This window comes from Siphateles boraxobius, unplaced genomic scaffold (genome assembly GCF_051911475.1).
Source record: "Siphateles boraxobius isolate OS27281-9 unplaced genomic scaffold, OSU_SipBor_1 12, whole genome shotgun sequence".
Taxonomy (NCBI): Eukaryota; Metazoa; Chordata; class Actinopteri; order Cypriniformes; family Leuciscidae; genus Siphateles; species Siphateles boraxobius.
The window spans coordinates 10929754-10953029 of record NW_027508722.1 but is presented as its reverse complement, the minus strand read 5'-3'; the positions used below and the strand labels follow the sequence as shown (position 1 = coordinate 10953029).

Below are 23276 nucleotides of genomic sequence, written 5' to 3'. Positions count from 1 at the left end.
AGAGTTGGCAGGCCAATTGAGCACAGTAATACCATGGTCAGTTAACCATTTACCAGTGGTTTTGGCACTGTGAGCAGGTGCCAGCTCGTGCTGAAAAATTAAATCTTCATCTCCATAAAGCTTTTCAGCAGATGGAAGCATGAAGTGCCCCAAAATCTCCTGATAGCTAGCTGCATTGACCCTCCCCTTAATAAAACACAGTGGACCAACACCAGCAGCTGACATGGTAACCCAGACCATCACTGACTGTGGGTACTTGACACTGGACTTCAGGCATTTTGGCATTTCCTTCTCCCCAGTCTTCCTCCAGACTCTGGCACCTTGATTTCCGAATGGCATGCAAAATTTGCTTTCATCCGAAAAAAGTACTTTGGACCACTGAGAAACAGTCCAGTGCTGCTTCTCTGTAGCCCAGGTAAGGCGCTTCTGCCGCTGTTTCTGGTTCAAAAGTGGCTTGACCTGGGGAATGCGGCACCTGTAGCATTTCCTGCACACGCCTGTGCACGGTGGCTCTGGATGTTTCTACTCCAGACTCAGTCCACTGCTTCCGCAGGTCCCGCAAGGTCTGGAATCGGTCCTTCTCCACAATCTTCCTCAGGGTCGGGTCACCTCTTCTCGTTGTGCAGCGTTTTTTGCCACACTTTTTCCTTCCCACAGACTTCCCACTGAGGTGCCTTGATACAGCACTCTGGGAACAGCCTATTTGTTCAGAAATTTCTTTCTGTGTCTTACCCTCTTGCTTGAGGGTGTCAATGATGGCCTTCTGGACAGCAGTCAGGTCGGCAGTCTTACCAATGATTGCGGTTTTGAGTAATGAAACAGGCTGGGAGTTTTTAAAAGCCTCAGGAATCTTTTGCAGGTGTTTAGAGTTAATTAGTTGATTCAGATGATTGGATTAATAGCTCGTTTAGAGACCCTTTTCATGATATGCTAATTTTTTGAGATAGGAATTTTGGGTTTTTTGTGTATATATAGGCAGACTTCCTGAAAAGAGCAATTGTGGCTTGTTGTGCTTTCTTAACATTTGTCAACACACATCTCCTCCAACTTGTTTGTCTGAATAAAAGGAGAGGGGTGAAAGAGGTGGTATGAGGTTGTGTAAAACGTGTTCGGAATCATTAATTTTGCAGTTTCATTGTATTCCATTTTAAAAGTGAAGTATTACCAAAACATCATTCTCTAAAATCTGGAAGCCCTTTCTAGCATACAGAAATACTCTAGTTAACCCATTCCACTCCAGACAATATCTGGACAACACTTTATCTGTGTGCAACGGTGATCATTATGCATTAGTTTGTGTGAATGCTCTATGTATCTGTAGCAGTGAGTGAGAAGGAAGGAAGGAAGTATTTATATAGTGCATTTCCTATGTTCTCCTGTAAAACCAAAGTGCTTTACAATCACGTCAGGCGCATCTCTCCTCAACCACCAGGAGAACATAGGAAATGCACTATATAAATACTTCCTTCCTTCCTTCTCACTCACTGCTACAGATACATAGAGCATTCAAACAAACTAATGCATAATGATCACCGTTGCACACAGATAAAGTGTTGTGCAGCACATTGCTGCATCCACCTGGATAATGTGACGGCAGCCACAGTACATATGCGCTCACCACACACCAGCTATAGGTGTGTGTTGGCTTGTTTAGGCCTCACCTGGTCAGTTTTCTGGTGGAAGTTAGCAGACATCTCCAGCAATGCGCTCCTTTCGTCCAGCGCGGCGGCGAACGCTTTCCATTCCTGCTCCAGCTGACCTGAGATCTGCTGAATCTGCTGGGTCGCATAGTGACCCGACTCCAGCAGCCTGTTCCCCACGGACATGATCCGACTGATGTTCACATACACATTCTGCGACCACAAGAGACCACAACAATCACAAGAGTGCTGTCTACCTCGCAACACTTCCTGAATGGGTTATTTTTTAAGATGACACATTTAAGCTAACCACACATAGGGTATGTGGTATTGGCACAGCTAAAACAAATCAAAACATAGTGCATTTGTCTCTGAAGGCTGAAATGGGGGGGAATTGCTACAAATCATAAAATGTAACTTTTCTTTTAATATTTTCATTCAAAACACATGATGAATGGTTGTGACCGATGTATAAACAGCAGTCCACTCAAATCTGCTTCTGCAGGGAGGAGTAGCTCTCGTCTGGCCACAGACACACACGTGTCTACAGCTTCAGCCACAGCTCTGGAATGTGTGTGGATAACAATTTAAGCCAAGAGGAAGAATCATGGTCAGAATTCAGGACTAAGCATTTCAGACTAAATGTTTTGCTATATGCTCTACCAACTGAAAATACAATATACAAACATAAATTGCAAACAAAAGTTTAGTATGCGAAACTGACATAAAATATCTTAAATTATATAAATAATAAAATTACCCTGAGATTAAGATATGCACAATCAGCTTGTGGTAGCACCATGAGCTTGTGGTACCACCAAGTAAAGATGCTTTAGATATAGATAACATGAAATAAAAATTGACCCTATTTACTTAAGAAATGTGCATCTGGGCCCATTAATACGATATGCTGTACCACAGTCACAATGCCATGGAGGTAGACGAGGATGATGGTGAAGAGAACCCAAGTGCAGATTATTTACAGAAGTGATGATCCAAAACGTGAAACATTAACCTTAAATTAAATCCACAACATGAAACCGAACAAACATGAGTGAGCGAGTGAGTGAGTGAGTGAGTGAGTGAACTACAAACCGACTTGAAACAATGACCTTGAACACGGAACCACTGAACATGGAACACATTACATTACAGCATTACATACTTCAACCCCAACTACTCAACAAGAATATAAATAAGACACATGAAAAAAGAGAACCAATCAGAACATGACACATGAGATTAGGAAAGCACATGACAGGATCAGAAAAGGGGAACAGGGAGTCACATGGCATACATGAAACATGACTATGAGAACTACAAAATAAAAGACATGAAAACATAAACTTGAAACAAAATAGAGAACAATTAATTATTTACAAAACGTATAAAAAATCGTGCCAACCCTTATCTTTTGAAAAGTACTGTATTTCCAAATACATATATTTATACATGTATATATAAAAGCTAGGGCTGGGTCTGCCTCCTCCTGGGGCAGCACTTGCAGGTTCACCACCTGGTCCACGAAGGGAGTGGTAGGAACCTTGGGCACATATCCGAGCCGGGGTCTCAATACAACGTGAGAAAGGCCCGGCCCGAACTCTAGGCACGATTCGGACAGTCTTAATGGACAAGATATTAAGCTCTACTGTCAGCAAAGGCTCAAAGGGAGGACTTTGAAGAGCTCTAAGTACCAGAGCTAGGTCCCAAGAGGGTACAGAGTGCAAAACACAAGGTGGATTTAACCTCCTGGCACCCTTAAGGAATCTGATGACCAGGTCGTGCTTCCCCAAGGACTTACCTTCCACTGCATCGTGATGCGCGGCTATTGCGACATACACTTTGAGGGTGGAGGGAGTCAGCCTTCGCTCCAACAAGCCTTCTTTTAGGAAGGACAGCACGACTCTGATGGGGCAAGTTCGGGGGTCCTCCTGACCGGAGGAACACCAATCGACGAACAGGTTCCACTTCAACGCATAGAGGCGCCTCGTAGAGGGGGCTCTAGCGGAAGTGATGTTGTCCACCACTGCCTGTGGTAGACCACCTAGAACCTCTGTGTCCCGTCCAGGGACCAGACATGGAGTTTCCAGAGTTCTGGACGCGGGTGCCATAGAGTGCCCCATCTCTGAGAAAGAAGGTCCTTCCTCAGAGGGATCGGACAAGGAGGGGCTTTCGCGAGGAGCATGAGTTCCGTGAACCAAGTCCTGGTGGGCCAATACGGCGCCACTAGAAGGACCTGCTCCTCGTTCTCCCTGACCTTGCACAGAGTCTGTGCAAGAAGGATCACTGAGGGAAACGCATATTTGCGCAGGTCCCGGGGCCAGGTGTGAGCCAGGGCATCCGTGCCGAGGGTTCCCTCGGTTAGGGAGTAAAACCACTGGCAATGGGTCGTGTCTGGAGAGGCAAACAGATCTACCTGTGCGACTCCGAAGTCACTCCAAATCAGCTGGACCGCCTGGGGATGGAGTCGCCATTCTCCTGGCAGGGGAGGCGACCGTGAGAGCTTGTCTGCCACACGGTTGAGCTCCCCTGGAACGAGCTGCCCTGGATCCAAGTTCCTCTCCAGGTCGCCCGTCTCAGGAACGCTTTCCGCTCTACTTCTTCCGGGAAGGGGCCGGAGGCGTCTGAGACCCAACAATGCAGAAGAGCTGAAGGCCACTATCAGAGCAACTTGGGCTCTCATAACACCTGAGCAGTGCCACAGACTGATCGACTCCATGCCACGCCGCATTGCTGCAGTAATTCAGGCAAAAGGAGCCTCAACTAAGTACTGAGTGCTGTACATGATCATACTTTTCATGTTTATACTTTTCAGTTGGCCAACATTTCTAAAAATCCTTTTTTTGTATTGGTCTTAAGTAATATTCAAATTTTCTGAGATACTGAATTTGGGATTTTCATAGTTGTCAGTTTTAATCATCACAATTAAATGAAATAAACATTTGAACTATATCAGTCTGTGTGTAATGAATGAAAATAATATCCAAATTTCACTTTTTGAACGGAATTACTGAAATAAATCAACTTTTTGATGATATTCTAATGATATGACCAGCACCTATATATATATATATATATATATATATATATATATATATATATATATATATATGTTTGCATTATTTTAAGCGCCATTGTAACTGATGGTATTGGCATTGGATATAAAACATTATTTATTGTTTTGTGGTTTTTGACATTCTTACTGATGCTTCCAAGATTCAGAAGTGATTTATGTAACACTTCATTCTTGATAGATAGCATAATCTTTTTGAAAAATCAGTACAATTTGCAGTAAAAACACAACACTGAAAAACAAATGTTTAACTCTGAAATCAATAAATACAAAATACAAAATCAATAAATGTAAAATGTTCAGTGGCTGGGGAAAAACTTAGCCTTAACTTAAAATTAAACATAACTTTTAACCAATAAAACCATAGACTAATTTTTCATTATCCAATCAAATGTGCCTATCAAGCTCCACTAAACATTATTTCCACCTAAACGTTCTGTTTCACCTGGAAATACGTCACATAATCAGAGAAAGTGCTATGACCACCATGATCAGTATGGGTCGGAATCTGATTCTAGATTAGCGCTTTCATACTAATATGCTTCACGAGTGTGTGCTCTCTGATGTAATGGGAGTGTCTGAATTATGTACGTTCTTTAGGGAGAACTAAAGTCTAGTGCATGAGAGTGCTGGTGGAACGCAGCGCTCTGGTTACCAGGCTGTTTCCTCACATGGGACTAATTACACAGCCCAGGGGCATTCAAAAGGGTACAGGATCAATACACAGAGAGCTGTCAGATGAAAACCGTATGGGGGTTTGGTATCGGCCTGCGTGCAACAATAAACTGCAGCAGTCATGTCTGTGCACGTGAAAACCTGGAGCGATAATACAGTCACATGCACATACGAAAACACACACAAAAACTTTTCAACCCTTAGCTTTAAAACAAGCCTATAATAAAATGTGACATGCAATGGATGCACAATACAATGATGACTATATCAGTAATTTTCTAATTTGTTGTTATTGGTCTCGGTGTGAATTAGCTATTATTAGAAGCTTATAAGCATGTGAGCTTTTGGGAGCAGACACAGATAAGCCAATGCAGTTGCGTGCACATTGTGGTGGCGGAAAAAAACAACGGTTACAGTAGTGAGAGATGTTTATATCTCCCAAATCAGACTTTAGAACTCGCAATGAGTTTATATCTCGCAATTCTGATTTTTCTTCTGTTGTCTATTTTAACAAAACTTTAAATTTAAATATGACAATGTCTAAATAATGCAGCCTGCATGAGTAGATAAGACAATCCAAAGTCACTGGTGCCCACATGCACAAATTAAACATATTTCTACCAGATGAAGTCAGGGTGTAAAATAGTTATTAACTTTGTATAGCCTCACTCCAAGCATGTTTTCAGAGCTGCTTGGAGAAGATAGACATGCACCAGTAAACACAAATTCATCAAATCCCTCTGTTACGTATCACAGACCTTGTGGATTGCATCATGAAAACAATTAAGAGCTTCTGGTATCTCATTTTCTTGTAAATCTAAAGCAGCTTAAAGTAACTTCTGGCTTAACATATGCTAAATATAATGGGTGCTATTTTCATGTTAATGACCAGCGTGTGGTTTATTAGCAAAATTGACTTTCATATGGAGAGTACATCAAAGAAAACAGTTTGTACGATTTACATAAATTTACAGAACTCAAGGATAAAAAGCAACGCAATCACGTTAGAGGCAGAAATTACACTAAACAAAGTGTTGGGTTTTCATGCTTTCATACAGTAGTGCCTGTCTACATATAGTTAAAAAAATATATATTTTTGTTTCATAAATCCTACACCCATTCCATTTTAAATTTGTATTGTTTATTTTCTTAACCTTTTCTGTTTTGCTGTAATACCTACCATATAATAACCCCCCCACCACCCAAACACCCCCCCCCCCCCCCCACACACACACACATTTTTCATTAGTATTCTTGTAAACTCCTGCATTAACTATACTTGGATAGAAATCAAGTGTCCTGTCACTTGAGCACAAAATGAGAGTGCAGACCGATGAAGCTCTCTACCTTCATTTACTCAGATCACATTTCAGGACCTGAACACAGCCAAGACACACATACCATAGAACAAAAGCCTTCCTCACATGAAAATAAATAAATAAATAAATCTATTTATAACAGTACTGGACCCTGAAGTCTACTTAAACAGAGAGAGTCACACAAGGACAGTTTACCCTTCACTCTTACAGACAGACATAAAACCCAGGTTTATTATTATTAAGCAAAACCTTTCTCTTACAAAGTCTGGGTGAATAGAGGAGGAGTGCCTGGAACATTATATCTCCCTCTGGACGTCTCCGGGACTGATCAATACACCTGCATGATGGGAGATTACCCAGCCATGAGTAAAATGCCTTTAGCTGGAGGAGTGTTTTCAACATGTTGTCCTTCAGATTGTCTTTCATAAGTGAGTGGGACTGAGTTCATTTACAATTTGACAAGCATAACGTTCCGCTCAGGTGACATTACCTCCGGAACTCAATGACATAGCTGCTTAAGCGTGTCTATTACGAAAGGTTACAACCAGGCTCCCAGTGTGCCATGCGATGGAGATTAACGTCTCCATAAATCGCCTACTGAATTACTGTCAATACATGTTGCAAATACCACAGTACGTGCAGGTTATTACTCTGTAGTGACCATTGAGTCCTCTAGGGGGCAAGCTATCAGCATATAGTGTTATAGATCATTAAAGTCAACATTATATCAAAAATGTTTTTTTTTTCAGAATGTTGCAGTTTATTACAAAGAATTTATTTGTGCACATCATTATTGTTTTAAAGGTCTCATATTGTCAAAATTGAAATTTCCTGTTTTTTTGTCATGATAACAATGGTCTAGGGCAGGGGTGCCCAACCCTGCTCCTGCCGATCGACTGTCCTGCACAGTTTATCTCCAACCCTAATTAAACACACCTGCCTTTAATTTTCAAGTGATCCTCAAGACCTTAATTGGTTGCTTCAGATCCTGAAGACCTTAATTGGTTGCTTCAGGTGTGTTTGATTAGGGTTGGAGATGAACTGTGCAGGACAGTCGATCGGCAGGAGCAGGGTTGGGCACACCTGGTCTAGGGGCTATGTATCTACCATTTGAGTTTCAAACCATTCAATCCACAGACAAATGCACACAGCCTGGATAAAGTAGCTGTGCCTTTTCATGAACCGCTGTGACTTCCGTATAAATGTGATGTCAGAACTACTCAGTCACCGCCTTCAGGCCCACCCCGAGCACTGCCCACTGTCCGCCCTCCTTTTGCCCAATCCCAGACAACATCGCATCCATGCCGTTGCTGAGCAACAACAACACGGTAACATGTCGAAAAAAACGCTGTTTAGTCGATTGATTTCAGGAAACTACATCATTGAACAGGCGTCCGAACAACATTAATATAAGAGACCAGTGGCAACTGTTTATTTATTCGGAAATAACAGAGCAATTTAGTTCAACCTTAACCGTCTGCACATTTCCAAAGTGACTGCTTCGTTACAGTTCAATGCCGGTTTTTCAAAGAAGCTTCTTATCAAAGATGCTGCAGTCCCTACATTGTTCGGTCCGACCTCAAATTCCCAACCCGTAAGTAAACTTCTAACACATTTTATATTTTGGAGCCAGCATAATCTGAAATTATAGTTCTTAAATGGATATGCAACACTAACGTGTTGCTAAATTGATGTTGAAGTGTTGTTTTGTATGGTTGCCACAAGCATTGACGTAGCTTGTCTGTTAACGTTATATATTATAAAGCAGTTAAGTGTTTTAAACTCAGTGTATAACTAGCTATTAATGTACATAATTTGGACATTTACATTGATTTTTCCCAAAAACAAAAATGTGCACAATATGGGACCTTTAAAATTCTTGTGCCCTCGTAATATTTTATTAAAAACATTAACAAGATCTGTTCTCTTCATGACGTGTGTTTCGGCGGAGGTTGGGACTAAATATCTTCCACAACTGACTGCAAATGGGGAACTTCCAATGATCCAATCAAATCTCAAGGACAAAATCAAGTCCCGTCCTACTTTTTTTTCTTCTTCACATACCAGAAGCCGTTTCACTCGGATATATGGATATACGTTTCATGTTGACTTTAAAAAAACTAAAATAAGTATTTTTCCAGTGATCATAACACACATTCAGACATAAGTATTCCATTTGTGTAAAATAAGAAAGAATACGATAAACACAAAACGTGCATTAATCAAGTAACTATCAAATACAAGCCAAATAACCATCTGACACTAAAGTGTTTTCGTCCGTTCATGCTTCACATCAGGCAGGGAAGTAAGGCTCCTGGGACTTCCTGAGGAGGTGCCCGGCAGTCAGGCTAACCCAAAGCAAACAGTTGACAAAGCGTTTCATCCGTTAGGTTCTGCACAGTTGTAGCAACGTGAGAGGGGGTAGACAGTTCTCACAGCTGAGGCAGGACATGTGATTTAGCACACTCAGCCAAACCTAACACACTAACAAAGGGGCAACAAAGAGCCCGAGAACAACCTATAAAAACATCCTAATTGGTAACTTTAAAAGTTATGTAATTAAGGGTGGAGAACACAAATGCTTAATAATATTTAGCTGTATTTAACTCATTTAATTTCCATCCCTATGTTGTTTGTTTTCTTATGTTTATCAAGATCTGTTTTATTTTAATCTTTGTTGTTAGTTTTCATGTTCACTTTATTTGTATAGCACATTTACAACAGCCACTAGGCTGACCAAAGTGATTTACAGAACAACCAGATTAAAATATAGTAAGACCTGCATAACAAACACAAATAAGAGCAGCAAAGCTAAGCAAAACCTTAAAACCGGAGTGACAAAACAGTATCAGAGTCAAATATAAAATAGTAAAACAGGAGTAGCAAAGCAGTATCAGAGTCAAATATAGAATGAAATAAAAGGAGTGGATAAACAGTATCAGATTCAAATATAAAGTAGTTAAACAGCAGTAGCAAAGTAGTATCAGACTCAAAAATAGAATGGAAATACAGGAGTGGCAAAACAGTATCAAACTCAAATATAAAATAGTACAACCAACCATTAGAGAAGAGATCAATATACTAAAGAAAACAGGTAGGTTTTTAACAGAGACTTGAAAACAGACATAGTAGGGGCCATTCTAATCTCAAAGGTCAGGGTATTCCAGAGTCGTGGCCCTGCCACCGCAAATGCATGCTCCCCTCTACGCTTGAGTCTAACGTAAGGGACTACCAGCAGAGCCTGGTCGTGGGATCTTAGGCTTCTGGAAGGAGTGTAGGGATAAACAAGTTCAGAGAGATAGGCAGGAGCTAAGTTATGAAGAGATTGAAAAAACAAAGAGTTGAATTTTGAAATCTATTCTCTGTCGAACTGGCAGCCAGTGAAGAGATTTGAGATATGTGGTCATATTTGTGGCTGCAGCATTTTGGGCTAACTGAAGATGAGCAATTTAAAAACTTGATATACCGTGCAATATAAGGAATTGCAGAAATCTAGCTGATTTTAGCCAATAGATGAAGTTGGTAGAAACTGGAACTGATTACGGATGAGATCTGTTTGTCAAATTTTAAAGGCTGGTAAACAAGAACACCTAAGTTCCGCACCCCTGGGGATTTAAAAGCAGATAGACTCTCTAACTCTGGACTTGTACACTATGAGTTTTCATTTGGGCCGAAAACAATGACCTCAGTCTTGTCTTCATTTAGGAAGAGGAAATTTTGGGTTAGCCATGCTTTAACCTCCTCTAGGCATCGCAGAAGAGAATTTATAGCTGCAGGATTGTTTTTCTTGATTAGAATATAAATTTGAGTGTTGTTTGCTTAAAAATTAAAGAATACGCCATGACTCCTTAGAATAGCGCCCAGAGGTAGCATGTATAGAGAAAACAGAAAAGGAGCCAAAAAGAGCGCTGTGTAAAACCACAGGTCAGAGGTGTCATAGAGCTGGAGAAATTACCCATCTTTACTTTAAACTTTCTGTCAGACAGGTATGGCTGAAACCATTTAGGACAGAAATGGTTTTCTTGTTTATCTACGTGTATTTTAATCACCTATATTGTTTGTTCTTCTAATTGTTCACCAAGATGTTTTATTTCTATATCTATATAGTTTTTTCTTAATTGTATATCAAATTATTTCATACCTATAAAACAAAGAAACAAAAATGAATATATATATATATATATTAATTTGTGTTATCCGCAGAATCTCTCCTCCGGTTTCGTGAACACTTAAAAAATTCAGATACTTGATAGTTAAAATTTTATAGTTAAATATATGTTAATGAATTCTAAGCATTTGTAAATAGGGTGCACGCACGTGCAAGATCACTAAAACCGCTAATGAATTATGCCCAGGCTTTCCTCCATTGCCATTGTATATTAAATTCTTTGTCCAGGAAAGCAGATGAACTCAGAATATAAAGGAAATTGTTAGGCATTTGCATAAAAAAACTAAAAAAATAAAGAAAATGCTTTACCATTTAACTTAACTCATCTGCTCATCTGTATATAGTGTGCATCATTAATAGGGTGTATGAATTTGATAATTTAATATCACTGTTGAACATCAAAGCACTTGAGTGCTATATGAGGCCCAATGTGTGCTATAAGTTTTGCATTTTTATTTTCTGCCAAAAATGTAAAAATCTGGTTAGAAACCATTCAACTTAATGTTTTAAAAGATTAATCTCTTTTATATATCAAAATATACAATGTATATCAACTACTGGTCTATTAAGCATTTTTACTGTTTAATGACTTATTAATATAAGATATGTGTTTCCACATTTATATCCTTCAAATTTGAGAAAAAAACATTCTCTATGAATTTCCAACATGTGAAAACATTTAAAACTCATTTGTACGAGTCAGACACATGCTGTAAACTTTCCCTATTGGCTGAACAGCAGTAACATTTAGATATGGATGGACAGATGGCAGATGAGACCATAGAGATGGAAGACCAGTGATTGATGCATTGGCGTTTTCTTGTGAAACTCTCTCCCTTTAAAATCTACTGGGGGTGATTAACAAAAATGCCCAGGGTCACACACACACACACACACACACACACACACACACACACACACACACACACACACACACACACACACACACACACACACACACACACACACACACACACACACACACACACACACACACACACACACACACACACACACACACACACAAACATAAACACACACACACACACACGGATGATGTATCAATGTGTGACTGTGCTCCAGTGGCATTACCTACCCTTCAACCATATATAAACATGACTATTATATGACAACAGAAAATTAATTCTTGCATGACTAAGTGAGTCAAGGCACGTGTACATGTGCACATTATTTTCCTGATGTAACACTCATCAAGCTGTACTGTTATAATGCCTCAGGTGGTGACAAATATTACTGCTGGACCACTGGACATAGTCTTACCATGCAGTTCATTGCAAAGTGGTTGTGTTGGGTCTGCAACTCCAGCACGTGCTGATGTTTGGCTCCTATCTCTGTGTAGGTAGTCAGGAACAGGCCTTTATTATGGACAATCCAATCAAACATCTGTTGAAAGGAAAAAATGGAAAGCATGGACTGAAATATACTGAAAAATTGTTTTTATGTTATACTTCAATACACTCTCATTAAGAAACACTATAATAATGTATCACACTCTATCAATGTTTATCTGTGGATCCTCAAAACATGTTTTTGGAGAAATTCTGAAGGATTTGTTCATTCAGATTCTATAAAATCTTGCTTATCTTTGGATTTGTTTTTCAACAACAAATGATTTTTTTTCTGTTTTCTTTATATTTCAAGAGAAAATTCTGACTATTAAATTGTCATTGTTATTTTTGCTCATAACACTATTATTTTACTGTATATAGACTGGCATAAAATACAGTAGTCAACATTTAAAGTGGATCAAAACCTTTCATCAATGTTATACATGAATTTTTGAATAATACCCGTTCTTGTCTTAACTTTTTTGATCCACTTCAAATGTTGACTACTGTATTTAACTATGCATACTTCTCATACACTGCCAATAAAGTCAATATGATTTAAAAAAAAAGAAATTAATACTTCTAAATTGATTAAAAGACATTTAAATTAATTGCTGTACTTTTTACCTTTCTATTTATTAAAGAATCCTGAAAAAAGGAAGAATATTAGAATGATTTCTGAAGGATCATGTGACACACTGATGACTGGAATACAATATTTTGCTGTATTTTTGATCAAATGAATGCATCCTTGGTGAACATAAGAGACTTTTTTTGAAAATACTAAAAACTAAAAACAGGAATAAAGTTCCTTAATAACTTGGTATTATGCAGTTACAATGCATGAACACTGGTTCCATTACTTACCTTTACTGTACCACTGTACTGTACTGTACTGGCAAAGTGATTTTTTATTAAAGTGCCCCTATTATGCTTTTATATTCCCTTTCATGCCGTATGTTATATGGCTGTTTGTGGGTGTAAAAGGTCTGCAAAGTTTTATAGATCTAAGTGCATGACAAAACGAGTCGTCAGCAATTCCAGTCTCATTTCCTGTTACATACCTATGTAACAATGTAACATTTGCATAATGCCAACCTACTGTTTTTATTGGCTGCTTGCAAACAACGTATATTTTGACCCACCCTCAAACAATGTTGTTGTATTTGAGGCTGGACAAGTTTGTTTTGTGTTGTTGACATCTTGAAAAGATGCTGTTTTCAGTGCTGCAAATCCACTTTGCATGCACTTCTAAAGAATGTGGAATGTGGCGCTGTAATTTATACGGGGAAAAAAAAAACCAGCATCATCGTTACTGTTCATATCACTGGGTATACAAGCACTGAGGAACCCTCTGGATCTGAAATTCAGATATGGTAATGGTCGTTTTGTTTTCGAAACCCGCTGTGAGTGGTAGACCAATCACAACAGACTGGGCCAGCTGACCAGTCACAGCAGAGTAGGCGGAAACAAGGGGATTAGAGAAGGCACTTAGAGAGACTGAATCTACGAACACACCATTTTCAGAAATTAGGTGATGTGCAATGTATATTATGAGAAAAGTGTTTTTTGATCTTTGATGAGTGTATTTCTATTGTAGGAGACCTACAAAACGAAATTAGTAACCTATAAAATAGCATAATAGTGGCACTTAAAGAATATAAAATATAGAACTCTTGAAATATCACATGAAATTATATAGAGTAAAAATATTATGTATAAAACGCTCTTTGTATGTTGTATCGTAACGTATGTTATTGTTCTAACCTTATAGTATATTGTAAATCTGTCAAGTTCTGTCCTTATTAAACCTCACATATATTGTAGTATGTTCATTCATACCTTCTCTGCGTCTTGCTGAAAGAGTCTTAGCTGGAAGCATTGATCCAGTTTGACTTTGCGCATGTGCCAGGCTTGGTGGAGATGTTGGCGCGTGCCGTGGAGTTTATCCAGAAGTGCCTGGACTTTTGGAGCTAATCCCTGGATATCTCCTCTGCCTTTCTCCCCACACTGGATTAGTTGAAGCAGGCGTTGACCATCAGTATCTAGCTCCTCCACAGGAGCTTTAGTGACCTTTTTCTTCAGAGACGCATGTTCCTCCATAGCACGCCGAGACCCGTCCAGGTCTGATGGCAGGTCCCGCTGGGACACCATGTCCTGGAGCTCGTCCAAACGGGCTAAGATGCGAGCCGCATTGCTAGTGAAGTCTTCAAAGGCCACTCGAACTTCGATCCACTCCTCGTGGTCGTAATCCAGACTGCCCTCGAAGTCTGCAGTCAGCTGGGAAGGATCGACGACTTTGGTCAAACCCTCGAGGGACACCATGATGGTCTGAAAGGATGAAAGTAGGACACTTGGGTTCATATTCTCAATGCATCAGATTTTGAATACGATAACTGAAATAAAATAAAAAATAAAACAAACTTTTTTTCATAAAAAATTACATTTTCATTTAGTTTAACATGATGCACTAAAAAACTAAAACTGAAATAAAAATATAAATTATCAAATAATTTACTAGGTTTTGAAATTATGTTTAATATCTGTTGAATTCTGATTGGTATCTTCTTGATATTTTACTATTACGTCACGGTGTGGTGCAGGCAGAAGAAGATGTAGAGGCGAAAAAGCTCCAATACAAACTTTTACTGATAATATACTTCCAACGGGTACAGACAGGCAGAATGAACACACAAACACTACACAAGACTGAGAACGGACAAAGCCTGGCTGAACTGAAAGGAACTAAATACAAACACTGATGAACACAGATTAACAGAAACCAGGTGACGCGTCCTCGCGCCGTACATGGTGAAACTATTTGGGGGGGGGGGGGGGGGGGCTTCTAAAGTGTTCCTCAGGAGGGTCAGCAGGGTCAATGGGGATTGAAGACTCCAGGACGGTACCGACAGTTCAGGAGACCAGGGCGGAGCAGGTTGAGCAGATGGCCAGGGCGGAGACGACCCTTTGGGCGGCCATGGCGGAGACGACCCTTCGGGGGGCCATGGTGGAGATGACCCTTCGGCCTTCGTGGCCATTCCGTGGGAGCTGTGTCTGGCCACTAAGTCCGAGGACGTATAGCCCCCCCCCACAAAAATAAAAAATCTTCTTGGGCTGAGCTATGGGCACAGGCTCAGGGACAGGCTCAGGGAGAGGCTTTGAGGGTTCAGGCGGTGATCCGGCCCTCTTGGCCGGAGGTGAGGGTTCAGTGGAGGCTGACCAGGCGTGAACAGTCCCTGGCTTGGCGGGAATGACGTGAACAGTCTCTGGCTCGGCGGGAGTGACGTGAACAGCCTCTGGCTCAGTGGGCATGACATGAACAGTCTCTGGCTCGGCGGGCATGACGTGAACAGTCTCTGGCTTGGTGGGCATGATGTGAACAGTCTCCGGCTCGGCGGGACTTGACGTGAACGGCAGGCTCGGCGGAACTGACGTGAAGTGCAGGCTCGGCAGGACTGAAGTGAAGCGCATGCTCGGCAGGACTGACGTGAAGTGCAGGCTCGGCGGGACTGACGTGAAGCGCATGCTCGGCAGGAATGACGGGAAGCTTAGGCTCTGCAGGGCTGACGTGAAGATCAGGCTGGTCAGGCACGATGTGAAGATCAGATGGTTGAGTGGGGGTGGTGGCTTCACCAACCTCTCTGACAGTGAGTGAAGAACCACTCAACCATAGCACATATTCTACGTAATGAGCCAGGGAACATGTGGTAGCTGCCACAGGAACTTGTTGGTAGAGGAACTCGTCCAACCCACACCTAAAGACGCTCTTTAAGGTGTCCTCATTTCAAGGTACCTTATGCGCCAGATCGAGGAACTCCTCTATGTAGTCCTTGATCGGCCGACCATCTTGGAAGCGGGTGAGGAGAGATTGAGCTGGGTTCACCGGGGTGAGAAGGATACCCATCCTATGTTCTTTTTTTTGGCTGGTCCGTTCTTCTGTCACGGTGTGGTGCAGGCAGAAGAAGACGAAGAGGGAAAAAAGCTCCAATACAAACTCCAACTCCAACGGTACAGACAGGCAGGATGAACAATCATACTACATAAGACTGAGAACGGACAAAGACTGGCTGAACTGAAAGTAACTAAATACAAAGACTGATGAACACAGATTAACAGAAACCAGGTGACACAGATGATTAACTAGACACAGGCAGAACAGATGATGAATTAAATGACAGTAACCATAGAAACAGATGAGTGGCGGGAAACAGAAAAAAGGAATGTGACTAGGGGTGACTGTGACACATTGATGTTTGATATCTCTGCATTCTTTCTACAAGTTTTGACATATTTTGTATACATTTTTGGCCACATTTTTGCAATTTAATATCAAATTGTATTATTTTACATGGGGGTCTGCTTTTTGGTGACATCTTAACAACAACCAAAACCGATCACCGCAACCTATGATAATAATTTGCCTAGAATGGATCACTTTTGTCAGTGGGAGGTTTCCAAGAAGCTGCAATTGTTATTTAAAACAACTGTGCAATTAAACACTAATTGGATGATGAATGCAAATCCTATTGGATCAGTTACATTGAATACTTTACTTAAAGGAGCCAGGAAAACATTCCAGACATTGCAGCTCAGGTCAAGTTATTAGAGACAACAGCAGAGACATGAGGGGATCGTGGACACTTGAGACTTGCTGATGGATAGAGAGCAGAACTTCAAGACAGTCTGCTCTGCATTATACTGATGCAATTATATGTATTTTCCAGTGTTTAGGTGTACACAGCTTTAAATCATATTTGTGATGCAGTTATAAACACCTAATATGTATCAATTACATATATATTACTATATAATAACACTTTTATAAGCTTGTGCTGCATTAAATGTGTTAATTTAAGAAACCTCCATTGGGAGATTAAGCCTTCAGATTAAATATATCACTACTGCATGTGACTTCCTCTCAGCTGTTTCATGAAATAGGTCAGAAGTAATTTCGAAAGCTCTACTTTCACACCAGCAAGATGGAATGTTCTAGTAAAACGCTGAAAAATGCTGTACAGCATAACAGATTTTATAAACATTCAAAACAATATATTATTGAATATAACATATACAGAACTCCTAATTTGCTGTCACTTTCTTTAACGTACATTCACAGATTTAAAGTGCTTACCTCAAATTCAAACTTGGAACTGCCGAAATTCGTTCTCTGCTTCTGCCAGAAGTTGTCAGGTTTGATGATGAGAGCGACGTGGATGCAGGAAGGAAACGATTCCTGTAGGATCTTCAGCAGAGGTTTGATAGAGTCCCATTTGGATCCACGCATATCCACGATGACTGTGAAGCCATGTCTGCTCACCTCCTCACTACACAAAAAAATTAAAACACAGCATCAGCTCTTCTGCAAACTGCTGACACTCACGTAATTAGGGAGAGGTAAATGAAAGCCACTGCTTTCAGAGATATCAACAAATCCCTCTCGGTTTAAATCAAATTTAGTGCATCAGATATAATGTATGACCCTGCATGAAAAATAACACTTACCCAAATATAATATGTAAAAGCTAAATAAACCCTTCTTGCTAAATTGAAAGAAAACTGCTATAGGACAAAAACAAGCAAATAAAGTGCTAACTAAACAGCTCTCTAGCTTGAAAAACAGCCTGTTAACTCGAGAGTGTTTTGATATCCACAGCTGCACTTCTCTGGTCTGACTCTTAAACAGGAATGAGCACTGAACAACTCTAAATCATTCTGACCTCCCTCTCTGTGAGAGAGTGAGAGAGAGAAAGAGATAAGGGGGAGGAAGAGTGAAAGAACACAGAATGAAGAGAGGGATGAGAGTGAGACAGAGAGAAAACAAGAGAAAAGGATAGCATGATGTGGGGTGATATGTATCATTTTTATTTGATACTTTTATTCAGCAGGGGTGTATTAAATAAATCAAAAGTGGCAGTAAAGAAATTCACAATGTTACAAAAGATTTCTATTTCAATCAAATGCTGTTCTTCACACTTTCTGTTAATCAAAGAATCCTGAAAAACATTGTTTTCACAAAAAATATTAAGTAGCACAACTGGAGTAATGGATGCTGAAAAGAGACTTGTTACGAAAACAGTTAAAAATCGTACACACATACATAAATAATTAGCAAGAAAGTACGGCTGTAATTTTAAGTGCTTATATGAATTGTTTATATGAATTGTATATATTATCTTAGTGGAGGTAACTACTTTTCACAGCGGATTTAATGTTATATGTTACCGACATGATTCCCGTGGATGAATGTCTGGTATCAATGCCTGTTTCATATGAAAATGACTGGTTTTACCTGCTTTATACAGTATGGTTATAAGAGTTAAAAAGTGATTTTATTACACTATTCTATATCAACACATAAAATGTAAAAGTCCCGTGGGTGTACATTCAAAAACAGTGAGTGTTTAGACATTTATCCTGCACAATTACTTGCCCCCATAGACTTCCATTGTAAGTGCATTACCACACACACATTTTGGGTTTGATCTCACTAATTGATGGGCAAGTTCGAATTATTTTGTGTTGTAATTTATGGCATGAAGCTTAAAGGGGAACTTGGCAACTCTAGCTATTTCTTCGCTGATTTTCACTTTTGTTGTCTCATGTTTTCTCAACGAGCTCCCCCTACAGCTGTGAGGCGTATATTTCACAACAATGTCGTAAAAAAACTCACTTGCAGCACCCTCCTCCCCCTTTCAACCGCTGCTCATGTGCATTTGTTATTATCGGAGACGGCCGACTTTATCGTGTGGAGCTATGTCTACCGAGGTGGGTAATACATCATACACATTGTGTGTGTTAATGTCAAATTGCCGTAAAACAGTTTGTGTTTCTCGCTCGTTCTCGCTTCTCACGAGACTTCCTAATTCCAACTTACCAGGATGTTAGTCCCCATGTTGCAAGGTTGGTTTTCTGCCTAGGAATGTTGGGGGGAGTGGGGAAAGTCACCATTCTCATCAGAACAGTTTATTAAACCATCCAAATGATTTCTAAACGGTTGTATCAAGTTGAAATAGTTGCCGAATTCCCCTTTAACTTGTATCAAGTCAGGAATATTCCTTCACAGTGTGAAAGAATGAGAATGCAATAGTAAGGAACAGAGAATATTCTTATGAGTGAAAAAATGGATGGAGGAAAGAAATGGAAGAGGGATGGAGGACAACCAGTGCGGCCTAAAATCTTCAGTTTCAGGCCAAACAACATATCTACACCCCTGGCTATCCGATACACACCAGACACCAAAACCAACAACCGTAAGTGTCTATACACTTCATCACTAAAGCGTTGTTTTCCTAACCAGGGGCCACATCTGGGTCTGCAACATAATACTGAATATCTGCACTTCCAAGCAAAGGGTTAGAAGTAAGTATCCCAACTAAATTCTGTACTTTGAAGTATGTTATTTATTTATAACTGTCATGTGCAAAAGTGGAGAATGTGTTTACAGCCGTCGAAAAGTTGAGGTTTAATTTCTGTGGCTCAAACAGAGTGATTATGGACAACAGAACAGAAGTAAAGTTTGGGAGAACCCTGAGGCAGATGATAACCTACATAAAGTTTTGAACTGTGCAGAGCTGAAACCCTCTGGCTGAAAGCAGAGATTCACGTGGAGCTGGTTGAGTTTCACTGAGTCTAATCAATGCTAACTACAGAAGGACACAGCAGGGAAAAGCCAAATTGGCCATGTGATGTCTAAACAAACCAGAGAACAGGGAGCTTCAAAACCAAAAAATAAAACCAAAATTAGGATTTAAAAAAAAATAATACATTAACTAGACTTGAACGTCTTCTCAAGAAAATGCAAATATACTTACCTCAACACAGCAGTGCTAAGGTATCCTGGGTGGTTGCCAGAAAACTGCTATGTAGTGTTAAAGTGTGTGTAAAAAGACTGGGAAAAGCTTAGCCATGGGCATGATATGTGTATATGAGTATAGATATGAAAATAAATTAAATTAAACAAAATGAAAATGTCAGTTCAAGAAGTAAAGGTGCTTCCTTGAGCTGTAGTTTTCATTTAATAAGAAACACACTAGTAACCCTCCAGAGCACACAAGCAACTGCTTCAATGCCAAATCAACCACCCAGAACAGCCTAGCAAATACAGAGAACACCATAGCAACCACCTAGTGACACATTAGCAAGCCTCTAAAACAAAAACCCTAGAGACCACCAAGCAACGCTCTAGCAATCCTCTAAGACACCCTTGCAGCAACGCCCCTCAGAACACATCGATGCCATAGCAGCCACTCAGAACACCCTAGCAGCCACTCAACAACAGTGCATCAAACCACCCAGCAATGCCCTAGCAACCACACATACGTTCTACCGGCACATCCGGGAATTTAACTATCGATTTCGTCACCGCCCCTTTTTAGGGGAAAATAAACGAAACTTCCCATAGACTTCAATACAAAATAGCGTCACAAAACAACGTCCGTACACAGCCGGCAGTCGTGAATAACTTAAGAAATCACTAAGATAAAACATGTCAAGTAATTATATCTCCACCCTGCCTGCCATAAAGCGTGAAAGATGCATCAACAAACTTAATTTGGTCAATTTAAAAAAATGTCCCTTCATTCTCCCAGCGTCAAATTGGTGTAACAACCCCACCCAGTGGCGTTATATATAATATAAGATATATAATAATGTATATTATAAGACATAATATATATATATATATATATATATATATATATATATATATATATATATATTAAAGATGTTTACTTTCAAAAACGAAGTAAAATCATTCACTGGCTTACCATGGTTACGCGATGAGGTACGACTACAAGACACCTCTGGCCACTGGGTGGGGTTGTTACACCAATTTGACGCAGGTAGAATGAAGGGACATGTTTTTAAATTGACAAAATTAAAGTGATAGTTCACCCAAAAATGAAAATTCTGTCAGTATTTACTCACCCTCCTGTTGTTCCAACCCCGTAAGACCTTCGTTCATCTTCGGAACACGAATTAGGATATTTTAATGAAATCTGAGAGCTGGATCATTCCTCCATACTAGTCCATAGGCTTCTTGAGGGATTGAATAGCCAGCCTCGAAAAGTTATTAAAGACATCGTTAAAATAGTCCAAGTGACTGCAGTTACTCAATCTTAAGTTTAGTATGGAGGAATGATCCAGCTCTCAGATTTCATCAAAAATATCTTAATTCGTGTTCCAAAGATGAAAGAAGGTCTTACGTGGTTGGAACAACATGAGGGTGAGTAAATACTGACAGAATTTTCATTTTTGGGTGAACTATCCCTTTAAGTTTGTTGATGCATCTTTCACGCTCTATGACAGGCAGGGTGGACATATAATTACTTGACATGTTTAATCTTAGTGATTTCTTAAGTTATTCACGACTGCCGGCTGTGTGCGGACGTTGTTTTGTGACACTATTTTGTATTGAAGTCTATGGGAAGTTTCGTTTATTTTCCCCTAAAAGTGGGCGTGAATCTATTCAGAGACATTCTATGATGTTGCGTCGGTTGTGAGTATAATACCCAAACAAAGACCTAGCAACACCAATCAGAACATATCAATGCCACAGCATCCACTCAGAACACCCTAACGGCTGCCTAGCAACATCATAGAAATTACAAAGAACACCCTGGCAACCACTTAAGTAATACAGAAACCACGCCGGACACCCTAGCAACAACCAAAAAGACGCTATAGCAAACCCTCTTGCACACCCTATATCAAACGGCTAGCAACGCCATCACAACTGCTCAGACCACTCTAGCAGACAGCTAGCAATGCCTTAGCAACAACCCAGAACACACAGCTCTAGCAACCGACAAACACCCTAGTGAGCACACTCCGCCTAACAGCAAAAAAGGTAAATTGTCTATTGAGTGGATGTATGAAGCACCACTCACACAAAAGTCACTTTCAAACCAAGCAGCTGTCTGTTTGTCAACGCAGCAAATTCGCACCACTAACTGAACTAAATTCCTTATCGCTGGATTCCTATGAAAATGCCTGGATTTCATGGATGAAAATTCAAAGGGCAATGGTAAATATGACAACACTTTTATTGAAAGGGGCAATTTTAAATAAAGTGGCAAAAAATAGATTAAAAACATGTCTATTTTTTCTTGAGCAGCTGTTCACATGATTCAGTGTCACATGATCCTTCAGAAATCATTCTAATATGCTGATTTCGTGCTCAAGCAAACTTTTCTTATTATTATCAATGTGGAAACTGTGATACTTTTTTTCAGGATTCTTTGACGAATATACAGTTCAAAACAACAGCATCAATTTTTTAAATATAAATCTTTACACATTTTTTTATGGTCACCTTTTATCAATATACTGCATCCTTGCTCAAAGAAAGTATTAAACAGACCACAAACTTTTGGGATTCCCGATCATGAAAGCGTGGATTCCTATTGAAACGACTGGATTTTGCTGGTGAAAATGCACCTAGCAATCAAAAAAGTGACTGCATCTTTATTAAATCACCAATTATCAGCAAAAAATATACCAAATGCAGAGCTTGAGCTGCTAATGGCACACACACACTACAAGATTATCGGGTCGATTTTGGTCCTGATTATCTTCATGGTTCTACAGATTATTTTATCAGATTTTCCTGTGGTGTGAGGTGTGTTTAAAGTGATTTGATCTGCTCGGAAGAACGTCAGGGCTGCACCAATTTTCAAATCATAAATATCCAACATGTTGAATATTTACGATCAGTAATCTTGTTCCCTTTCTGTCAAGACCCCTAATGTCATCACTCAACATAACGTCACCGTTCCCTCCATCAGGGAGTGAGGAAGTCAGTAAACAAGGCATTGTGTGGGAGGAACCCCGAGGATAAATGTGCACGCACTCACACACGATACCCAGTCAGAAAGCGAGCTGACAGAAGACGGAAGCATGACCTGACTTCATCCAAACCTTTTTCTTTTTTCGCCCTGTGAATTTTCTGTAAAAAGCAGTCCAAACACTATTATCGCAATTTCGTCTTGCCCATTGTCCGCCATGTATTGATTACTCTGAAGCAGAGATGCTCACAAGTCTCTGAGCTAGAGT

The 23276-nt window shown here is 40.0% G+C and overlaps 1 protein-coding gene across 8 annotated transcripts in view; it reads right to left on the bottom strand.

The window, feature by feature from the left end:
* The window catches only part of triob (trio Rho guanine nucleotide exchange factor b), a 195716-nt gene that overhangs the window by 77392 nt on the left and 95048 nt on the right, over positions 1–23276 (bottom strand). For 7 of the 8 annotated variants that reach the window (XR_013195894.1, XR_013195895.1, XR_013195893.1 and 4 more), the window contains 4 exons: positions 17356–17548; positions 14067–14555; positions 12157–12279; positions 1662–1853 (listed from right to left, as the gene is read on the bottom strand). Coding sequence is in view for 3 of the 8 variants with exons in the window: in XM_077207603.1 (XP_077063718.1) it covers positions 1662–1853; positions 12157–12279; positions 14067–14555; positions 17356–17548 (997 nt within the window). In the remaining 5 variants the exon portion in view is untranslated. Of the gene's footprint in view, positions 1–1661; positions 1854–12156; positions 12280–14066; positions 14556–17355; positions 17549–17726; positions 17895–23276 lie in introns of those variants that run through there. The other variant, XR_013195897.1, reaches the window with a different exon arrangement.